At 48.8% G+C, this 17,950-nt stretch overlaps 1 protein-coding gene across 4 annotated transcripts in view; it reads right to left on the bottom strand.

The window, feature by feature from the left end:
- SHISA6 (shisa family member 6) overlaps positions 1-10,921 on the bottom strand; it is a 305,553-nt gene extending 294,632 nt beyond the window's left edge. For 2 of the 4 annotated variants that reach the window (XM_074319591.2, XM_074319590.2), the window contains exons 1-2: positions 10,530-10,921; positions 9,173-10,184 (exon numbers count right to left, since the gene is read on the bottom strand). In XM_074319591.2, coding sequence (XP_074175692.1) covers positions 9,173-9,810 — 638 coding nt within the window. In that variant the 5' untranslated portion in view covers positions 9,811-10,184; positions 10,530-10,921. The remainder of the gene's footprint in view (positions 1-9,172; positions 10,185-10,529) is intronic. The other 2 variants (XM_074319589.2, XM_019755213.3) reach the window with 2 other exon arrangements.
- Between the last annotated feature and the right edge of the window lie 7,029 nt (positions 10,922-17,950).

Below are 17,950 nucleotides of genomic sequence, written 5' to 3' on the forward strand. Positions count from 1 at the left end.
CAGGGCTCCGGAGGCTTTCCCAGGACTCTTTCCTTTTCACGCATCATTCAGGACAGAGGGCTTGAGGGCACAAGAAACAGGAAGGGCAAGGAATTAGAAAGCAGGGCAAAGAGAATCGAGACAGGAAAAGAACAGAAGTAGAGCAGGGAAGCAGAAGTGAGCCGGCCAAAATTCTGTGTCTTGTGTGCAAAGTGCTAGATGTTGTAAACGAGGCAAGGAGGGGAAGCGTGATAGATGGAGCTGTTTGTGAGCTGTACATCTCAGTAATTAAACTGGGAACGGCTCGAGGTCCATCCTCTCACCTCCAGATCGCTCCTTTTCTCTAGCTCCCATGTTACTCTCAGGAGCGAGGACTCATGCGGAATTGCCATGAGGTTCCTTTAATACCGTAAAAGGCTTTGTGGGGGGTTTTTGTTTTGCTTTTTTGTTTTGTTTTGTGTTTTGCTTTCTCAATTAAAATCAGGCTGTTGCATTTTGTTTTTGTTTTTTACATTTTCTTTGTATCGCCTTCACTATCATCAACCAATATAATCCATTCTTGAAAAAGAGGCCTTTACCACCCACCCTGGGCTCCTTACATTGCATGCCCTGCCTGCATGGAATGTAAGTGGGAGCCACCAGCCCATTTCTGTAGTACCCCGAGCAGTGGGTCACTTATCACCCCATCCTTTGCTGTGACATGTCCCAGGACATTGGCAGGTAGGTCTTTGCTTTGTCAAGTAATCTGAGTATCACTGACCATTTACACAGGAAGGTGAGAGCCAGCTACCCTGTTGGCCTCCAAAGGAGATGGAGACAGCAATGTACTAGCTGTGTGATCTTGGGCCAGTTACTAAGCCTCTTTGAGTCCTTAGTCTGTTAAATGGGCACCAAGACGCAGAGGGCGACTGAAGGATGCAGTGAAACAACACGTCTTAGCAGGTGCCAGTACGGAGCAAGCCCCGGGGAACAGGAGCTCTCATGAGTGTTTCCCTATCACCCTCCCTGCTTCATCCGTGTGACTTGAGTCCTCACCTACGATCTCAGGTCCTCCTCAATACTGGCTTTCTGGGGTTACAGGGTGATGAGGTTGTGTAAGCTCCAGGGAGACAGAGTTCCCCACTTCATGACACTTGAGCAGAGGCGAATGGGCTCCCCCACCACAGAGCACGACTGACTCCTCCCAGAGTGCCCAAGGGTGCCCTTTAGGGGGTGACCAGGGCCAGACCTCTGTCCCAGCCCACACAATGGGAGCAGAGCCAATGCCCAGTCCCTTATCACGCGTGAACTCCTGACTGAGAGGAAGGAACCTCATCCCACCCAGAGCAGCACAGGCTGTTGCTTCTCCAGCAGCAAAGAGGAACGAGAACTGACAACAACTGCTGCATCTGGTGGCCCCATGTCACCTGCCCTTAAACTCAGCTTGCCCCACCCTGCTCAATCAATCTCATCAAATGAATGTACTTTTGGGGGGACTCAGGGAGGCACAGTCAGTGCGCATTTGGAATCTACCAGCAATGCCCCCTGGAAGCCCATCTTCCTGTGCTTGCCAACATTTCTGCTTCAGCTGGCTGTCTGGACCAAGCGGTGACCTCATCTGAATGCCAAATTACAGAGGCAAGGGCATTCGGGCGGACAGGAGGGAGGGCAGTGCAGAACACCTGGCTCTGACCCCAAGTCTAGGCACATGCATCCCAAAGAAATTGGGTCCCTTTACCCTTAGAATCAAATTAGGAATCTAAATTGAGCTCGGCCTACTACCTCACACAGAAATGTGGGGCATTCTTCCCCCCACCCCGCGCCCCACCCCCACACACCCTTTCTGGGCAGTTATTTTTTGCATATTTGACTCCTTTCTTCTCCCCTCTCCCAACTCCTGTGCTATCTGCCCTGATACACTGATATAGCATGAAGCTGATTTTCTTAAGGCCAGTAATTATCCCCTCCCCATGAGGAGTGAGCCCCTCGATGTGGTTGTCACGGAGCGCCGGCCTGGTCTTCAGGGCTGCCATGCATTACCAACCAGATCGCTTCTTCTGGGCACCTGCCTTTGGAGACGGCTGACCCAGCTCCGAGGAGAGCAGGTCTCATTACTGGAGGCACTTTTTTTTCTGGCTGATCACCCATTTCATTCATCGGCCTCAGCCCCATGACTTATCACTGCTTATGAGAATCGACTCTACCCTAAGAGGATAAAAATATGCTCCCGTTATGGAAGGTTACAATGACATGCCATGGGCTCTGAAAGCACTTCCAAGAGAAGAACTGTGACAACACTTTCCAGGGAAGCATCAGTGTGCGGCCTCCCACAGTGACTACTTAGAAGGACAACACATTAGGATATGTATGTCCTGGTTCTTTCAAAGGAAGAATCCGGCACACTGCAGACCTGAAGCTTCTCTGCGCTCCTCACCTTGTATTCACCTTGGCCCTGTGCTGTCCTGGCCCAGAGCTGAGAAACGGTGGGACTGGTACCAGTGACTGTATTCTGTGGCTCCCAGAGCCGTCTTAGATACGCAGGAGCCATCCTGGAGGACAAGCCTGAAATCACCCAAACATAGGCCCACAGGATGCCCAGAGGCGTCTGGTTTCCAGCAAAGCTGAAACTCAGTGAACAGGTAGGTCTCAGCATTCCCGCCCATCTCTGGGAAAGACAGAAAGCATTCACAGCCCATTTTTAATTAAGATTTCTGCCCACGGTTTTAGTCAGCGGCCCGTTGCTCTGGTTCACAACTCTTTGGCTTGTGCTGTATCTTCCTTCTTCAATGCATTATCAAATCTTATTAAAGGATGATGCTTAGATCAGGTTATTGCCCTTTTAAAAAGGTATGTGGAGAGGGGTGGCTCAGTTGCTTAGAGCGTGGTGCTGATAACACCAAGGTTGCCGGTTCGATCCCCGCATGGGCCACTGTGAGCTGTGCCCTTCTTTAAAAAAAAAGAAAAGGTATGTGGAGAAACTGCAAAAGGATCAGGGTAAATGAATGGAAATCGTTATAGTGGGTGGAAAAGCTGAGCGAGGAAAGGCTGGAAAAAATGTAGGGAAGAAAGAGAAAGAAGAAAGCTGTCACTCACATCTCTAATCTGAAAGTTATTTGGTGATGACTAAGAAACACGTGTGTAAAGTAAAGCAGAAGAATTTTCATTGGGCAAGACGGGGCTGAGCAGTACTGTGGGAAGACTGTTGGCTGGGACCCAGGCACCTAGTTCATGTTCACTCACCCTCTAGCAGGGCAACCTTGGCTTTGCGAGCCAGCTTCCCTGGACGTCATTTGTCTTACTTATAAAATTAGGGAGTTAGGTTAAATGACTTGCCTGCATCTGTAATGGATGACAAAGTAATAGAGAGTGCTGCTCTGCCTTTTCAGAACATTCTGCTTTTACATCTAACAAAGAAGGAGGAAAAGGAGAAGAGGAATAATAATAATAATTAATAATAATAATAATAGACAGGGTTAGGAATCTGTCCTGAAGCGGGTTGAAATAAGCCTACTTAAGGCCAAGGGACTGGGACCCTCTGAGGGTTCACTGGTCAACCCTCCCACCAACCCCTCTTCCCTGTCTGCAGTATCTGCAAAAGAAGAGGCTAGAAATACGAGGTCATAAATGTGACTCCGGGAAAAATAATAGGTTGGAATCCCCCCCCCAAAAAAAAAAATAAATAAATAAAAACAGGAAAAAATTATAGAATGTATTTCGAAAATGAATTTAACCCTAACATGGTCCAACAGAGCCATCTTCCCCATCACTAGTCTTAGACATGTTATACACAGTAATTTTGTGCTTCTAATCTATGTGTGTATACGTATATATATATATGTGTGTGTGTGTGTATATATATATATATATCCAAAACAATGTATACACATTTTAAGAAAGGAAAAAATATATTAAAAGTACGCTGATGGTAACCACTTTGAGCACCTCTTGTCATTGCAAAAGTCAAACGCGACTTCTGTTCATCTTCTGTTATTGGTATATATTGAGCATTACAATTTTAATACAGTTTTCCTTTCTTAAAATGTGTATACATTTTTTGGCACCGTGTGTGTGTGTGTGTCAAAAATTGTATGACAGAATGCACTTGAATTCACCATAATTTCTAAAATAGATTGTGCAGGACTCAGAATGGGGGGAGCAGGGCAGGGGAAGGAGTGTGGAGACATGCAATAGCCAGTAGCCGGTGCTCGTTCCAACAAGTGGTGAGGATTCTCACTGAGTACGGAAAGGGAGCCAGAAAGTTAAGATATAAAGGCAATCCTGCCAGGCCCTGGAGAAATCAGGCAGTGACACTGGAAGAATGAAGCTTCTTTTGGTGTAGTTCCCTTCTTTTCCAGATCCATAAGCAAGTCTGACTAGGGCTAGTGAATTAACCTCTTTCAATCAGTTCACTTTTTCAGCTGCCTTAACCACTGCTTCCTGCACAATTGATTTGAATCGACTGCACAGTCAATCTGACCTCTCATTAAAACAGATTGAAAACAATGAATTGGATTTTTTTCTCTACCTGTGCCTTGGCAGCCTCGAACTGTGGGTAAACTCTTGGTATCTTAGCAGCAGATTCCTCCCAGTATAAGCGCTCTGAGCCTGAGGGGGGCAAAGAGGGACCAATGTGCATGCCTTCTGGGCTTGGGATGGGGTGGGAGAGGACACGAGGACAGCAAGTAACATACCAGGGAGAACTGCCAATTCCAGGAATTTTTGAAAAGTATTTGCATAGCCGGCCTGCTAACTCAAGAATGAACCTTGAGAGCCTCATGTGTCCAGGGCAACATCCGCTTTCTAGTTTGAAAGGTATCTTGCCCACAGCACGTGAGCAGGGCACACCTGTTGAATGAACGCAGGTGCACGTGGCTGCAGGCAGCAGGAGGAAACCAGGCATAGGGTCTGGGCAACACTATCCGCTTCTCACCTGATTACCTTCCTCCTTTTACCATTTTCGCTCTTTCTGTTTCCTGGTGTCCTTACCTGAACTCCGCCTCCATAAGCCTTCTTAAATTCTTCCACAATTTAACTGCTTTCCCTACATGCATTTTTTGGGTTCTTTTACTCAAAGAAAATGGAAAACATGCAAAACTGAGAGACCTTCAGTCCAAGGCGAGATGCTTTTTCTTCCTTTCCTTCCAATTGAACTGCTATAGTTGAAGCAAAAACCAAGTTGACTCTCTGATTAGATTCAATTCATTATAATGAGCCCACAGTGCTTCAAAAAATGGAGTGTTTGGGGTGATTTGACAATTCATTGCCCAGGAACCTAGGGAGAGAGCCCACTAAGTCATCCAGCAATGTGGTCCTGCAGTTATGTGGTCTGTGAGGAAGAAACAGAGCTCGGGTTTGTAATTAATTTCTGGAGGGAGAAAAGGTGGAACAAAGTACTCCCTTGATTCTTCTAGAAATAAGCAGAGGAACCCAATGATGAAGGACCCTTTTGATAACTGTAGGAGTCACCTCCTAATACTTTTCCTTCTTCCTGAAAACATTTGCTCAGGCTTTTCTTCCCACAACGCTGAGCACTCCCCTGCCCCCACCCCCGAATTCCTCCATCCCCATGGAGGAGCAGGAAGACCCATGGCAGCTCTGACTTCACCAACTGCATCTATAGCATCCTAATAGCTTCCTGACCCATCGGTTAATTAGCCATTTTAAAAAATTAAAAAGCCACACAGGTCCTCCCTCAGAATGAATCTCATCTCCAAGATACTAATGAATCGACTCATGTCGAAGAGGAACAGGTCTGATGGTGAGACAGCTAGCATGGAATTGAATGTCACAAGGGAGCCAGTCTCCTAGGACATTTCCTGGGCTGAGCCCCTGCCCTTGGAGAACATCGGCAGCCCCTCACTGAACAAACAGCCCCGGGAAAGCATTGCAGAAACTGCTTGTGTAACATTAAAATCTGTGGATGTCTGCGGTCCATCAACTTGAGCCTAGGCCTCGACAGGTAAAAAGGAGGGAAAGATGAGTTTTGCATCCTGGTGGGAAATGGGGTTCTGGCTGGGAAAGATGGGCGCCTGATATCCAGTGTGCTCTCCGGGTCCAGAGCACAGCACCCCTCTGCCCGTTTCTTTCTCTTCCCTGGAGTCCAGCTCAGTGTGACTATGCTCATCTATTAGAATCACCCGAGAGCTGAGTTTCCACTACAGACCCTGACTTCTCACATGGAAGCAGGACGGCAAGTCTAACCACTTCTGGAGAAGTCCAAATCTGTTCTTCCCTGCAGGGGCTGGAGAAGTGAAAGGAAGCCCTGACCTAAGGAATGTGTGTGCATGGGCTGGCCAGCCTGGGAACCCCAAGAGGAGGCAGACGGCTGATCTCAGGGTTTCACCCCTTCTAACACTCCCACAGACTTCCTTTCAGTGAGGCAGTTCTCCTCACTCGGCCCCTGCTTGCCCAACTACATCTTCAAAAAGAATCACACAAGAATAAGCTCCTTGACTTTTCAGAAAGGAAATGTCTATGCTGAAGTATTTCAAGGAATAATTGCATATCCCACCTTCTCCGCTGACCTCTGAAGAGTATACCTTCTTTCTTCACCCCCACTCTCCCTGGGAAAACGCATTATGGTGTAAATATTTATATCTGTTTGCCACCACGCTCTCCTTTTCCCTACCACAATTCCCCAACGAGTCATCTTGCCCAATAAACTCCCTGGAATAGCGACCTTTGAGGTGTGAGCAAAGTGAGACGAATCATGGTGACACACACACGCAGGAGTCGGTGAGCAGCTCCCTGCAATGTGCACATTCACCCTGACACACCTGGGAAGGGGTCATGATTGGACACTGTTGTGTCTGAGTTATCCAGTATTAAAACGTAAGTTTCCCCGACCTGCCCAAGGTCACTCATGGAGTGTCCTAGATGGATCCCTCACGCTCTGTGCCCTCCTCCCCCCAAACACAGAGACTGGCATTGTCCCCTACCTAACAAGCACCAGTACGACGGTTTCCAAAGCTCTGATCAGGCGAGACTGCAGCTGCTGGAAGAGGTGCTGTGAACTGAATAAAATCAGGAGGTGAGTGTGAGGGAGAAACATTCCATATTTACATAATGGTCGGAGGGCTGAAATTCATCTCCCTTCCCATGGTTACCGCTCTTCCCTGACCCCAGAAAGAAACTGCCCCCAGTGGCATCACCACTGAACCATACACCCACACACACACCGTTCATCCTAGTTTTGGGGGAGGTGGTCAGTGGAGAGGGGAGAAAACACCACGAGGGACAGTGATATCTCCAGGGTCACAGGCCAGTAGAATGCAGGCCAACACCAGCATCTACATACCATCAGCATCCTTCCATGTAATGATGAATAAACTCAGTAGGAGGTGGCAAAGTCAGGGCAGGGGGGCAGCTGTCTCTAAGAGAGCAGAGAGCAAAGGCTCAGAGAAAAAAGAAACCCAAAGGAAGGTTTGTGGGAATCAACCAGAAAGAGGCCACAGCCAGAGTGGAAGGTGTGAGGAGAAGCCAGGACCACAGGAGAAGGGGAAAGGAGACAACCCTCAGGGCCTGGAAACAGAGACAGAGGGATGATACGGACCAGGTCCATATGCTCAGGAAGGTGCTTGCCCACAGGCAACACCTTCTCTGTCTTCCAAGATGAGCCAAAAGAGACAATTCTTTGTCAGATAAGACCCAGGGAGTGTCTTGTCCTTATTTTGCTGTCCATCCCACCTGCCTTCTGCATTTTAGATCAGGCACTGACCCCGGATCATTTGTCACAATTCCTCCATCAGTTCCCAGGATGGGTCCAGGCACAGACTCACTACCTGAGAAACGATGGGAGTTGAATGGAAGGCAGTGGCACATTAGGGTGATGAGTGAGGGTTATAAACGGGACTCCTGGAAGCACCCTAATTCCAACACCAGAGTTTGTCAGTACTGAACTAGCCACACTTTCAGGATTTTGACTCAATAAAACCTGCCAGGGAGTATCATCTTTTCTCAACAATCACAGTATCAAAGGGGAAAAAATCATGCCTAGAAATTTCTGTCTGCCTCTCTCTCTTCATCAAGGTACAGGTGATGAATGACCACAGCAGTGAGGGAAGAAGGCTTTCAGGCCAAAAGGATAACAAGCAGAGTGCAGTGATGAGCTAAAGGTGTATGGTTCAGGGTGAGGGGTTCCTGGGCAAACTCAGAAGCAGGACTGATCTGGGGGCGGGGGGGTGGTCCTGGTTACTAGGGCAAATGCCAGAAACGGAGGCTTTTCCTAAGGAAGGATTTGTCCCCTAAAAGGACTCTGTTGAACCACATCGAGTGAGCCATTCACCATCACAAGGGGACTGGAAGCAGAGCTAAGTTTATATCCCCTGGGTGCTTCATTCCTGGAGTTGTAAAAAGAGGCTGGTTTCCTGTTCTCTGGGCTTTGACTTCCCAAAGGGCTCACTGGCAGCTAGAGTAGTCGGGTTGGAGGCAGGGTGAAATCAGGGACTACCATGTTTTGAGCTCTTGGTATAAGTTTTGGTAGGAGGCAGCCCCCACCGCCTCCCACCGCCTCCCTCATGTAAGCAGTGAAAGATGCCCAGCAGCTTTCACACAGCAAGAAGTGTTAACTCAGAGAGTCCTGCCTACAGGGTTTAAGAGAACAAATCCTCCAGGCTCAGCAGGAAAGACAAGCAACCCAGTTGCTTTACATTACGAGACACCACCTGCCCTTGGTCAATATGGGACAGATACATCTTTATTCCTTCCTCACCCAGGAGGCATCCGTTACATATCTCCTCCATCTCTAACACCATCCAGTTCACACACTAAATCACTTGGTACTCTTTTCTGCAAGGTTCTAACATTGGTCAGTTTCCTACATTGAAGACGCTCTGGTTTGACTCAGAAAAGCAAATGTCACAAGAGCCTACACCAAAGTGCCTCCATGCCATGAAAACTAAACCCTGGATCCCCATCCAGGATTGCAGATTTTGTAAAATTCTTACACTCATACTTCATGGACTCCACCAATCCTTACTTTGCTTTGTAAATGCCCCTGCTATCTCGAACATGTGTCCGGGTTCTGAAGAAATGGAGAAGCGGGGACAAGAGGCGCAGATTTATTGCATGTCAAAGAAGCAAGGGTGAAATTGACTTTAGAGACTCAGCAGAAACATGTGATGCCACGAATGGTGCGGGCAAGGGAAGCACGTTCAGAGGGATGAGGCTGCGGGGGACACCGGGGGGGGGGGGGGCACCCGGCCAAGGCTCTCACCTGTGGATGTTCATCTCCCGCGGAGGGCGGTGGGCCTTGTCATAGGAGACCTTGGCGAAGACACCGGCCACGATGACGAAGGCGATCACCCCGCAGGTGATGTAGACGGTGAAGTTGGTCTTGTCCTTTTCCGGGTCGTACTTGTTTTCGGGCCCCGGCGACACCACCTTGGTGCTGGGCGTCTGCACCCACCCCGGGCTCTGGTAGTTGTTGCACTGGCGCTGGTCCAGCTTCTCGTGGCGCTTCTTGCAGCAGAAGCGGTAGTAGCAGGTGCCGCAGCAGTACAGGTAGCCGCTCTCGCTGTTGTTGCACTCGAACTCCTTGTCGTACTGGCCGCTCACATCGTAGTAGCCCCAGCACGTCTCGTAAGTGACGGCCGCGCTGGCCGCCGCCACGGCCGCCGCGGGCTGTCCCCGCCGGCTCCCCGCCTCCGGCACGCCGGGCGCTCGGGCGGTGCCGTTCAGCTCACGGCCGCCCCGGGCCAGCGCGCCCCCGGGCCGCCGGCCCCCGACGGCAGCGGCGCCGGCGCTCAGGGTCCGGTTGGCTGCACGGCCGCGGGCGCCGTGGGCTCCGGGCAGCAGGTCCAGGGACTCCAGCGAGAGCAGCAGCAGCAGCAGCAGGAGGCTCCGCAGCGCCATGGCGGGGCCGGGCGGGAGGGCGCGAGGAGGCTTCCGCGGCAGGCCGCTGCCCCGGCCGGCGGGCTCCGAGGGCGACAGCGCGGGCCGGGTTGGCGGTGCGGGGCGGTCAGCGGCGCCGGGGCGATGGCGCCATCGAGGCGCGGACGATGGCAGCGGCGACGGCGGCGCGCGGTGCGCACAGACCGGCCGGGCGCGGGCTGCTCTGCTCTCACGCTGCGCGCCGGCTCCGCGCTCCCCCTGCGGGCTCGGCGCGCCTCCAGGGCAGCCCCATCCCCCGCAGGCAGCGGGAGCGGCCCCGCGCACGGATCGGCTCAGGCAGGACCCGGAGCGCGGCTCCCGGCGGCGGCGGCGACGTGGTCCTGTCCCGGCGGGTCCTGCGGGACAAGACGGGGAGCCGGTCACGGGGTGGGGCGACTGGCGCTCCCGGAGGAGGGAGACAAGAGGCAGGCAGGGAGGGAGCGCGCAGCCCTCGAGGAGCTATAGGCTCCGGGCCGGGAACGGCGCGAACCCCGCTCCCAAGACGGGGCCCGGCGGCCCTGCGCGCCGGCCACCGAGGGCGCACCGGCCGCCCCCGCCGGACACCTATCGGCTGCCCAAGCCCCCCGCCGCCGGCCCGGCAGCGCGCTCCCGCCGCAGGCTGGCTCCCCGGGACGGAGCCGGCTGCGGCTGGGGTCGGGCAGCTGGCCGGGGAGCGCGGTCGCTGGACCTCACTCACTCACCATGCCCGGCTGCGACTGCAGAGGCGGCGGCTGCCAGGCGGGAGCTCAGCGGCCGAAGCGAGCGAGCCGGGAGCTGCGGGCTCGCCGCCTGCTCTGGTGCCGGAGCGTGTGCGAGAGGAGCAAGGGAGACACACGCACTCACACTCCCGCACACAAGGGAGCGCCGCGAGGGAAGGGGAGGGCAGCCGCTCACCGCCACCCACGTTTACACGCTCCGGAGCCCGGGGAGAAGGAGGGCTCTTCTCTGCTTCTCCCCCCTCGCGGCACTTGAAGCTCCGCGTCACCAAAGCCCAGGACACCCGTTAATCAACATAGCGAACCAGGCGGGCGAAGAGGGGCCGGGAGCTTGGGAGGGAGTGCCCCTTCTGGAGCCGGCCCGCAGAAGACCAAACCTCCCCTGCCTTTGCTCCGTCCAGCCCTGGAGGCGGGTCCTGGGCTGTGCGCTGCCAGAGCTGGAGTTGGGGTTTCTGCAAGCCTTTGCTTCTCCCTAGTGGCGACGCTCGCTGCGGAGAGAAGAGGTCAAACCCATTGCTACAGGTTCCTAAACTGAGACCAGGGGTGAAGCGGCTCATGTGAGGTTATTGGGCTGCCAGTGAGCAGGACCTACACTCTCTTCCCCTTGAGCACTCTGCTCCCGCCCTGCCTCCAACAGGTGCACAGGCACAAGAAAGCCGCAGCTGTTGAATGACTCTTCTTATTCCCTCTTTCCACTTTTTCCAGAGCATTGAGGCAGAGTTAGATAAGTTCTCTGAGACTCAGCTTTGAAATCCCTCTGCTGTAGCTGAAGGGGGGAAGTGGAGTGGACAGGGCTGTTTTCCTGTAAAGTTGCTGGTCTGGTCTGTGAAAAGAGGCTCAGGTCTAACTGTAACTCTCAAAGCCATGATGTTACCCCAAGAGGGAGTCACAATCATCATCTTTGGCGTATGTGGGTGACGTATGTGGGGGAAATGAGAACAAAAAGCAACGGCCACTGCCCAAATCCTGCCTTCCTGTCCTGGCCTTGTGTGCAAGTGCCCAGAGAGCTTAGGTTGAAGGCAGAGAGCAGGTTGTTAGACTGCCCATGGGGGTTGGGGGTAGAGATTGTCCCCAAGGCTGTCCATTCAGTCCCACTCATGCATGACTCAAATCAAGGATTCCCCCCTTAGGGAAAGACAGAGAACCTCTTGTTGGAACTGTAGAATGGAGAAATTGAATCTGGAACCCAGATTCCAAGGCACCAGAGGGAGACACTGGTCCTAGGATGGTAGATGCACAAACGCCCCTGGCAACTTCCCACTTGCTGCTAGCTCTCCATTCCCTGCCTCTTCGTCTTTACTTCTTCCCATTCCCTCAACTTCATCTCAGCTGCCACCCTCTTCTTAATGATTCTGTTTTAGAACCATTTATTTGGTGCCTACTCTCTACCAGGCATTGTGCTAAGTGCTGAGATAACAGGATGAAAAAAACAGCCCCTTTCCTCAAGGAGGGGGAGCTTGGGGAGACAGATAAACAAATGATCACCTTATTGTGGTTATGTCCCATGATAAAGGTGGCACAGAGTGCTCTGAGAGCACATGACAGGCACCAACCTAACCCTGGAGTCAAAAGGTGGGAGTCCACGGTAGCTTTCTCGATACAGTCATGAGCAGAATCTTAAAAAAATGATTGAGTTAATTCAGCAAACAAGAGGGGAAAGACACTCCAGCAGATGGAACATCATCAGCAAAATCAGGAAGACATGAAATAGGGAGGCTGTGTGAGCAGGGGATATAGCAGATTAGCATAAACTCTGAGGGAGTCTTCCAAGTAAAGCTGGCAAAAGGACATTGTATCTCCTGCCAAAGAACTTGAATTTATTCCACAGTCGATGAGAAACTATTAGTGGGCTTTACGCAAGGGGAAGGCACTGTCAGATTTTCACGTTCGTTGGATCTCTAAGTCAACTGGAATAAGGAACACTGCATGTGAGAAGAGCAATCGGGAAGCTGCTCTGACAATCCAGGTGAAAGTCAATGAAGGGATGAAGTACCTTACTGGGCTCAGTTGGTGCCCACAGTGGAGATGACAAGCATAGTCAAAAAAGCAGGTTCGGGACAGCGGTGGTGATGGTATGCTGAAGTGCCTTTAAGAGCTCCAAGTGAAACCCCAGCACAAGGGTTTCAAGCTCAGGAGAGCAGATAAGAAAAGCATATGCATTGGGGAATCATAACATAGGCATATATTGGGGGTGCCGAAAGAATGTATACGAGTGAGTACTTTGGTCAGCGTTGCTCAAGCAGTAGTTCGCCGTAATCAGAAGTGTCTGGATGATGATGGTAACCATTTTGAGCACCTCGTGTAATTGCAGAAGTCAAACGTGGCTTGTATTCATCTATTGTTATCAGTTTGCGAGTTGAGCATTACAATTTTAGTAGTTTTTTCCTTTCTTAAAATGTGTATACATTTCTTTGGCACCCTCTGTATATTTAGTGATCACAACATTTTCTTTACCCTCATACTATGCGCAGTTTTTAAGTCAGTCCCTTCCTTTCCTCTACCCAAAGCTTTCACCTCCTCTTTATTGGCCCAGAATTGCCCATTTCATATCTAGGAGCTTTCTCACAACGGGTAGAAATGTGTCTTGCTCCTATGGGACTCTACCAAGATTTGATCAATGGCACTGAGTAAGGGAAATTACTCTGGTTCCTCAGACAGCCACCACCCACAATTTGTTCTGAACCCCTGTGCTCATAAATGGTAGTGTCAACAGACTCACAGAAAATAAGAGTATCGCAGAGTTGGTTAGGATCTTAGGGGATTATTTATTCCAACGCTTACTGTAGTACACTATATTTCTTTTTTTATTTTCAATTACAGTTGTCATTTAATATTATATTAGTTTCAGGTGTATAGCATAGTGGTTAGACATTTACATAACTTATGAGGTGATCCCCCCCGATAAGTCTAGTACCCACCTGACCCCGTACACAGTTATTACAATATTATTGACTGTATTCCCTATGTTATACCGTATATCTCCATGACTATCTTGTAACTGCCAATTTGTGCTTCTTAATGCCTTTACTGACACTTCTAACCCTCAATATTTGCCCCTTATAGTAGTCCGGATTGGCGGCCTACCAACATCCATTTCCCTACTTTCTCCTTCTAGTTTTGATACCTGTTGTTGACAGTATGGAGCTGTCCTTCCTTTGTGAATTTGATTCATTAAAAAGTGCCAGAGAAAAATCATCTTTTTCAACACCTACAACAACTTCAGACAGCCCTTAGCTCAAGGAAAGTGACTGAATCCCTGGCTCTGGAAGATTGATCCCAGCTGGGCTGGGTCGGCCATAATAATCTCATTCCCCTTGCCAATGATTTGTTAAGAATGGACATGTGATCCAGTTCTGGCCAATACAAAGTGAGGGAACTGTTGAGAGATTCTGGGGAGATTTTCCTTGCTGTTAAAACTAGTGGTAATTCCTCTACTTTTCTGAGTGTTGTTTCTCTGGATGTTATGATCTTGAGGCAGGGGGTTGGCAGAGTGGCCAAAACCAGTTATTAGTTGAAGCTGATATTCAATTTAATAGTTATTAGTGCTGCTCACTAAATATCTCTGCCGTCCAAACCTATAGTTGAATTGCAATTCTGGGTCCACTTGTGAGTAGAAGTAGAAAGTGACTTAGTACTACTGGTCAACAAGTCATGAGCAGATAGGATGTGCATTATTTCTGAAGCGGAGCATCTAATTTCCACTTCAAGATACTCTGAAGTTCTTGTTTTCTTCAGGCATAGTGACCAGCAATAGTCTATGTGGAAGTGGCTTTGTCAGCCTGTAAGTGACTACAGTGAGAAGAGGCCCCACCCAATAAAAATAGTGCCCCACCATGGACATGTAGTATGAGTGAAAATGTACTATATCTTCTTAAAGCCACTGGAATTGGGGTCCGTTATTGCAGCATGTCCTACCCCATTCTGACTGATACACTGAAGATGGCAGATGGAAAGATGAAACAAGCATTATTGAGCCACTCATGGAACCAAGTCCAGGGGTCTCCCAACACTGGTCTTCTAGTAATGTGAAATAATAAAATTTCCTTTCATTGAATCCTGTGTGAATCTAGAGTTTCTGATGCAGCCCAAAGCATCCTAATATATGAGGTTTGACAATTAAGTTCGCAAACTCATCCTAGAAAAAGTGCTACATACTTCATTATTGAATATCACCACGGTCACCTTCGAAGTACTCCCCTTGGGAAGCTATGCACCGATGCCAGCGCCTAGTCCACACTTCAAAGCAATTCTGGAACTCTTTTTCTGCAATGGCCATCAGAGCTGTTGTTGTATTACCCTTGATGTCCTGAATGTCATCAAAATGTCTTCCTTTCAATATCTCCTTTATCTTCAGGTAAAGAAAGAAGTCATTGCTGGCAAGATCAGGTAAGTAGGGACAAATAACTGTTCCACTGTAGTAATTTGTTTACTGGCTAAAAATTCCATCACAGACAGTGCCGTGTGAGCTGGAGCATTGTTGTGAGCCATGTTGGAGCCATGAATTGTTGGCCAAAAGTTCAGGTCTAACTTTTTCATGCAGCCTTTTCAGTACTTCTAAGTAGTAAACTTGGTTAACTGTTAGATCAGTTGGCACAAATTCATAATGAATAATCCCTCTGATATCAAAAAAGGTTAGCAACATTGTTTTGACTCTTGACTTGGACTGACGAAACTTTTTTGGTCATGGAGAATTGGCTGACTTCCATTGTGCATTTTGACGCTTTGTTTCAGGGTTGTATTGGTACACCCATGTTTGATCACCAATGATAACATGGCCCAAAACATCATCTTGTATCTCCAAAAGGTCTTGGCAAACTTCAACTCTCCTTTGCTTTTGTTTATCGGTGAGCTACTTTGGGACCATTTTTGTACACACCTTTCTCATGCCAAGGTTTTCAGTTAAGATTTTCCTAACGGTTTCTCTATCAATGTTTACTTGATCTGCTATGCTTCTCACAGTAAGCTGACAATTTTGACACACAATTCGACCAATTTTTGCACTGTTTTCATCAGTTCTGCTCATTATTGGCCACCCTGACCTCTCTTCATCAATGACATGTTCTCTCCCCTCAGAAAAACGTTTAATTCATTTGTACACTGCCATTTTCTTCATGGCACCATCCCCATAAACTTGGACTAACATGTCCCTGATTTCACTTCCACTCTTGCCAAGTTTAACAAGAAATTTAATATTTGTTCATTGCTCTAGTTCACACTCAGATATTCTCACGATGGCACACAAAAATATGCAACAACAATAATGAACGCCACTCAGCAAGACACCGCCACAAGTTGACAGGAACACAGCTGTGAGACACTGATATACCAAGGTTATGAAGCCTTACCAATCTGTTTGTACAGCACTGCCAATGGAAGTACACAGTGGCAAGTTCACTAACTTAATTGCTAGACCTCATATATACATCATGTATTTTCTGTCTCCATTCTGACTTTCTCTAGGGATTCTACCTAGCTATGCCACTTTGTACTAATCATATCAGTTCCACGGAATTTGGTTTTCTCCTCTATAAAAGGGGGGTCTAAGTGGAGGACATGTTTCTAACAAGCCATCTCTATTGTCTCTTCCCACCATGAGTCTTCGCCATGGCTCCATGGCCCTGCACGATCTGGTCCTCTGCTATCCTTCTATGCTCATCTCCAACAACTCTCTCCTCACTCACTCCCTCCAGCCGCTTTGGTGTCCTTGCTGTTCCTCAAAGCTTTTGCATTTGTGGTCTGCCTGGAACCCCTTCAAGCCCCAGATATCTGCAGGGTTCTTTCTCATACCTCACTGGGTTCCTAGTTAAGCACCACTTATCAAAGAGGTTTCCCTGACCATGCTAATGAAGATAGCACAACCTTCACACCGCTACCCAACATTTCTTCTTCCATCATGATCTGTCTTTCCTCCATCATGAGGCATTTTCCATCGTGGCACTTACCACTAACAGATACACTTTCATTTAGATAGTTTTTGAAATTCTATTCTCACCTCCCACTAGAATGCCTGCTCTTGTTAGAACTTTGTTGTCTGTTTTGACTGTTGTATCCTCAATACCTAGAACAGTGCTTGGTACACAGTAGGCTATAGTAGACACAAAGAACTCATCTCCAGCTGACAGTTCTTCTAGGGTCTGCCTCAGCTGTAGAAAGTTGCCTCTTCTGGGAACACAGCCTTCCTTCCCTGGCATCCGTAGAGTAATCAAGTTGAGGATATAAAGTCCCAGCTATTTCAGCCCAATGTAGAAACTCTGATGGTCCATGTTTTCTCCAAAGTTCCAGAGCTCCCTAAAGCCAATGGCTTTGATGGGTCTGTATTGCATCTGCCCAGTCCTGCTTCCTCCCCCATTTCCACAGGTGTTGATCCCTGAAAACAAGCTTGCATGCCAAAGTTTGTCTCAGCATATGCTACAAGAGATCTGTGCCTGCTCTATAGGCATTCAGCAAATATGTCTTGAATGAATAAATGACTGAATGAGCAAGTCTGTGATCCCCAAATTCCTTCAATGGCATTCTTATGAGTGATCATATGACTTCTGCTTTAGCATACCTAGTGACAAGTTAGAAACTGTCTCTTAAGGCCATAAATTCCAATGTTAAATAGTTCTAATAGAAAATTAGAGTACATTGGATTTTGTTATTGTTACTGATAGGCAAATCAGTTTATTGGCACATACTGAGCTGATAGTTGACTAGAGTCTTTTTCACACCTATGCTAGTTGGATGACTTTTTACATCCATGTGAAATACTTTATAGATATTTTAGCTAATTTTGTAAATTTAAGCCCATTATTGCAGCTTTTTAAGCATTTTAGGAACATGCCTTGTAATATGCTGTTTCTCTCAACGTAGTGGACATTTTTTTGTTGCCTCCCAACATTCTTTCCTCTTTCTTTCAGCCATAGTCTCTGATCTTTATTCATCCATCACTCTCATTCCTTGAGGTCTGTGTGAGGTTCCATATGACCCAAATTTAAGTTGAACAACACATCTCAACTCCTTAGCACAAAGCTAGAGTAAGCCAGACGCAAAAGCTCATCCAATCAGATGGCTCACAGGACTTACGTGGGCAGGACTGAGAAAGATGCTCTCTTTTTCCCCTGGGAGGAGGTAAGCATGTCACTGTGCCAGCTGTCTTGTCCTGCGAAGGCAGAACCCAGGGCTGCTTGGGCCCCATAAGAAGCCTGAGAAAGGAGCCAGCAGGATACTAGGCTGAGCCAAAAGATGAAGGAAACACAGTCCTGCTGGCAGCATTTGAACCTTGAATCTAGCTTCATCTGAAGCCTGTCTACACCTGCACTTTTATGTTACCAGAGCCAATATATCCTTCCTGTCATTAAGCTCATTTTTATTGAATTTTCTTTCTGCAATTAGAAGGGTCCTAACTGATACAGCCGACCTCACAG

This window comes from Rhinolophus sinicus, chromosome 12 (assembly GCF_057876585.1).
Source record: "Rhinolophus sinicus isolate RSI-liver-muscle chromosome 12, RSI-T2T, whole genome shotgun sequence".
Classification (NCBI taxonomy): domain Eukaryota; kingdom Metazoa; phylum Chordata; class Mammalia; order Chiroptera; family Rhinolophidae; genus Rhinolophus; species Rhinolophus sinicus.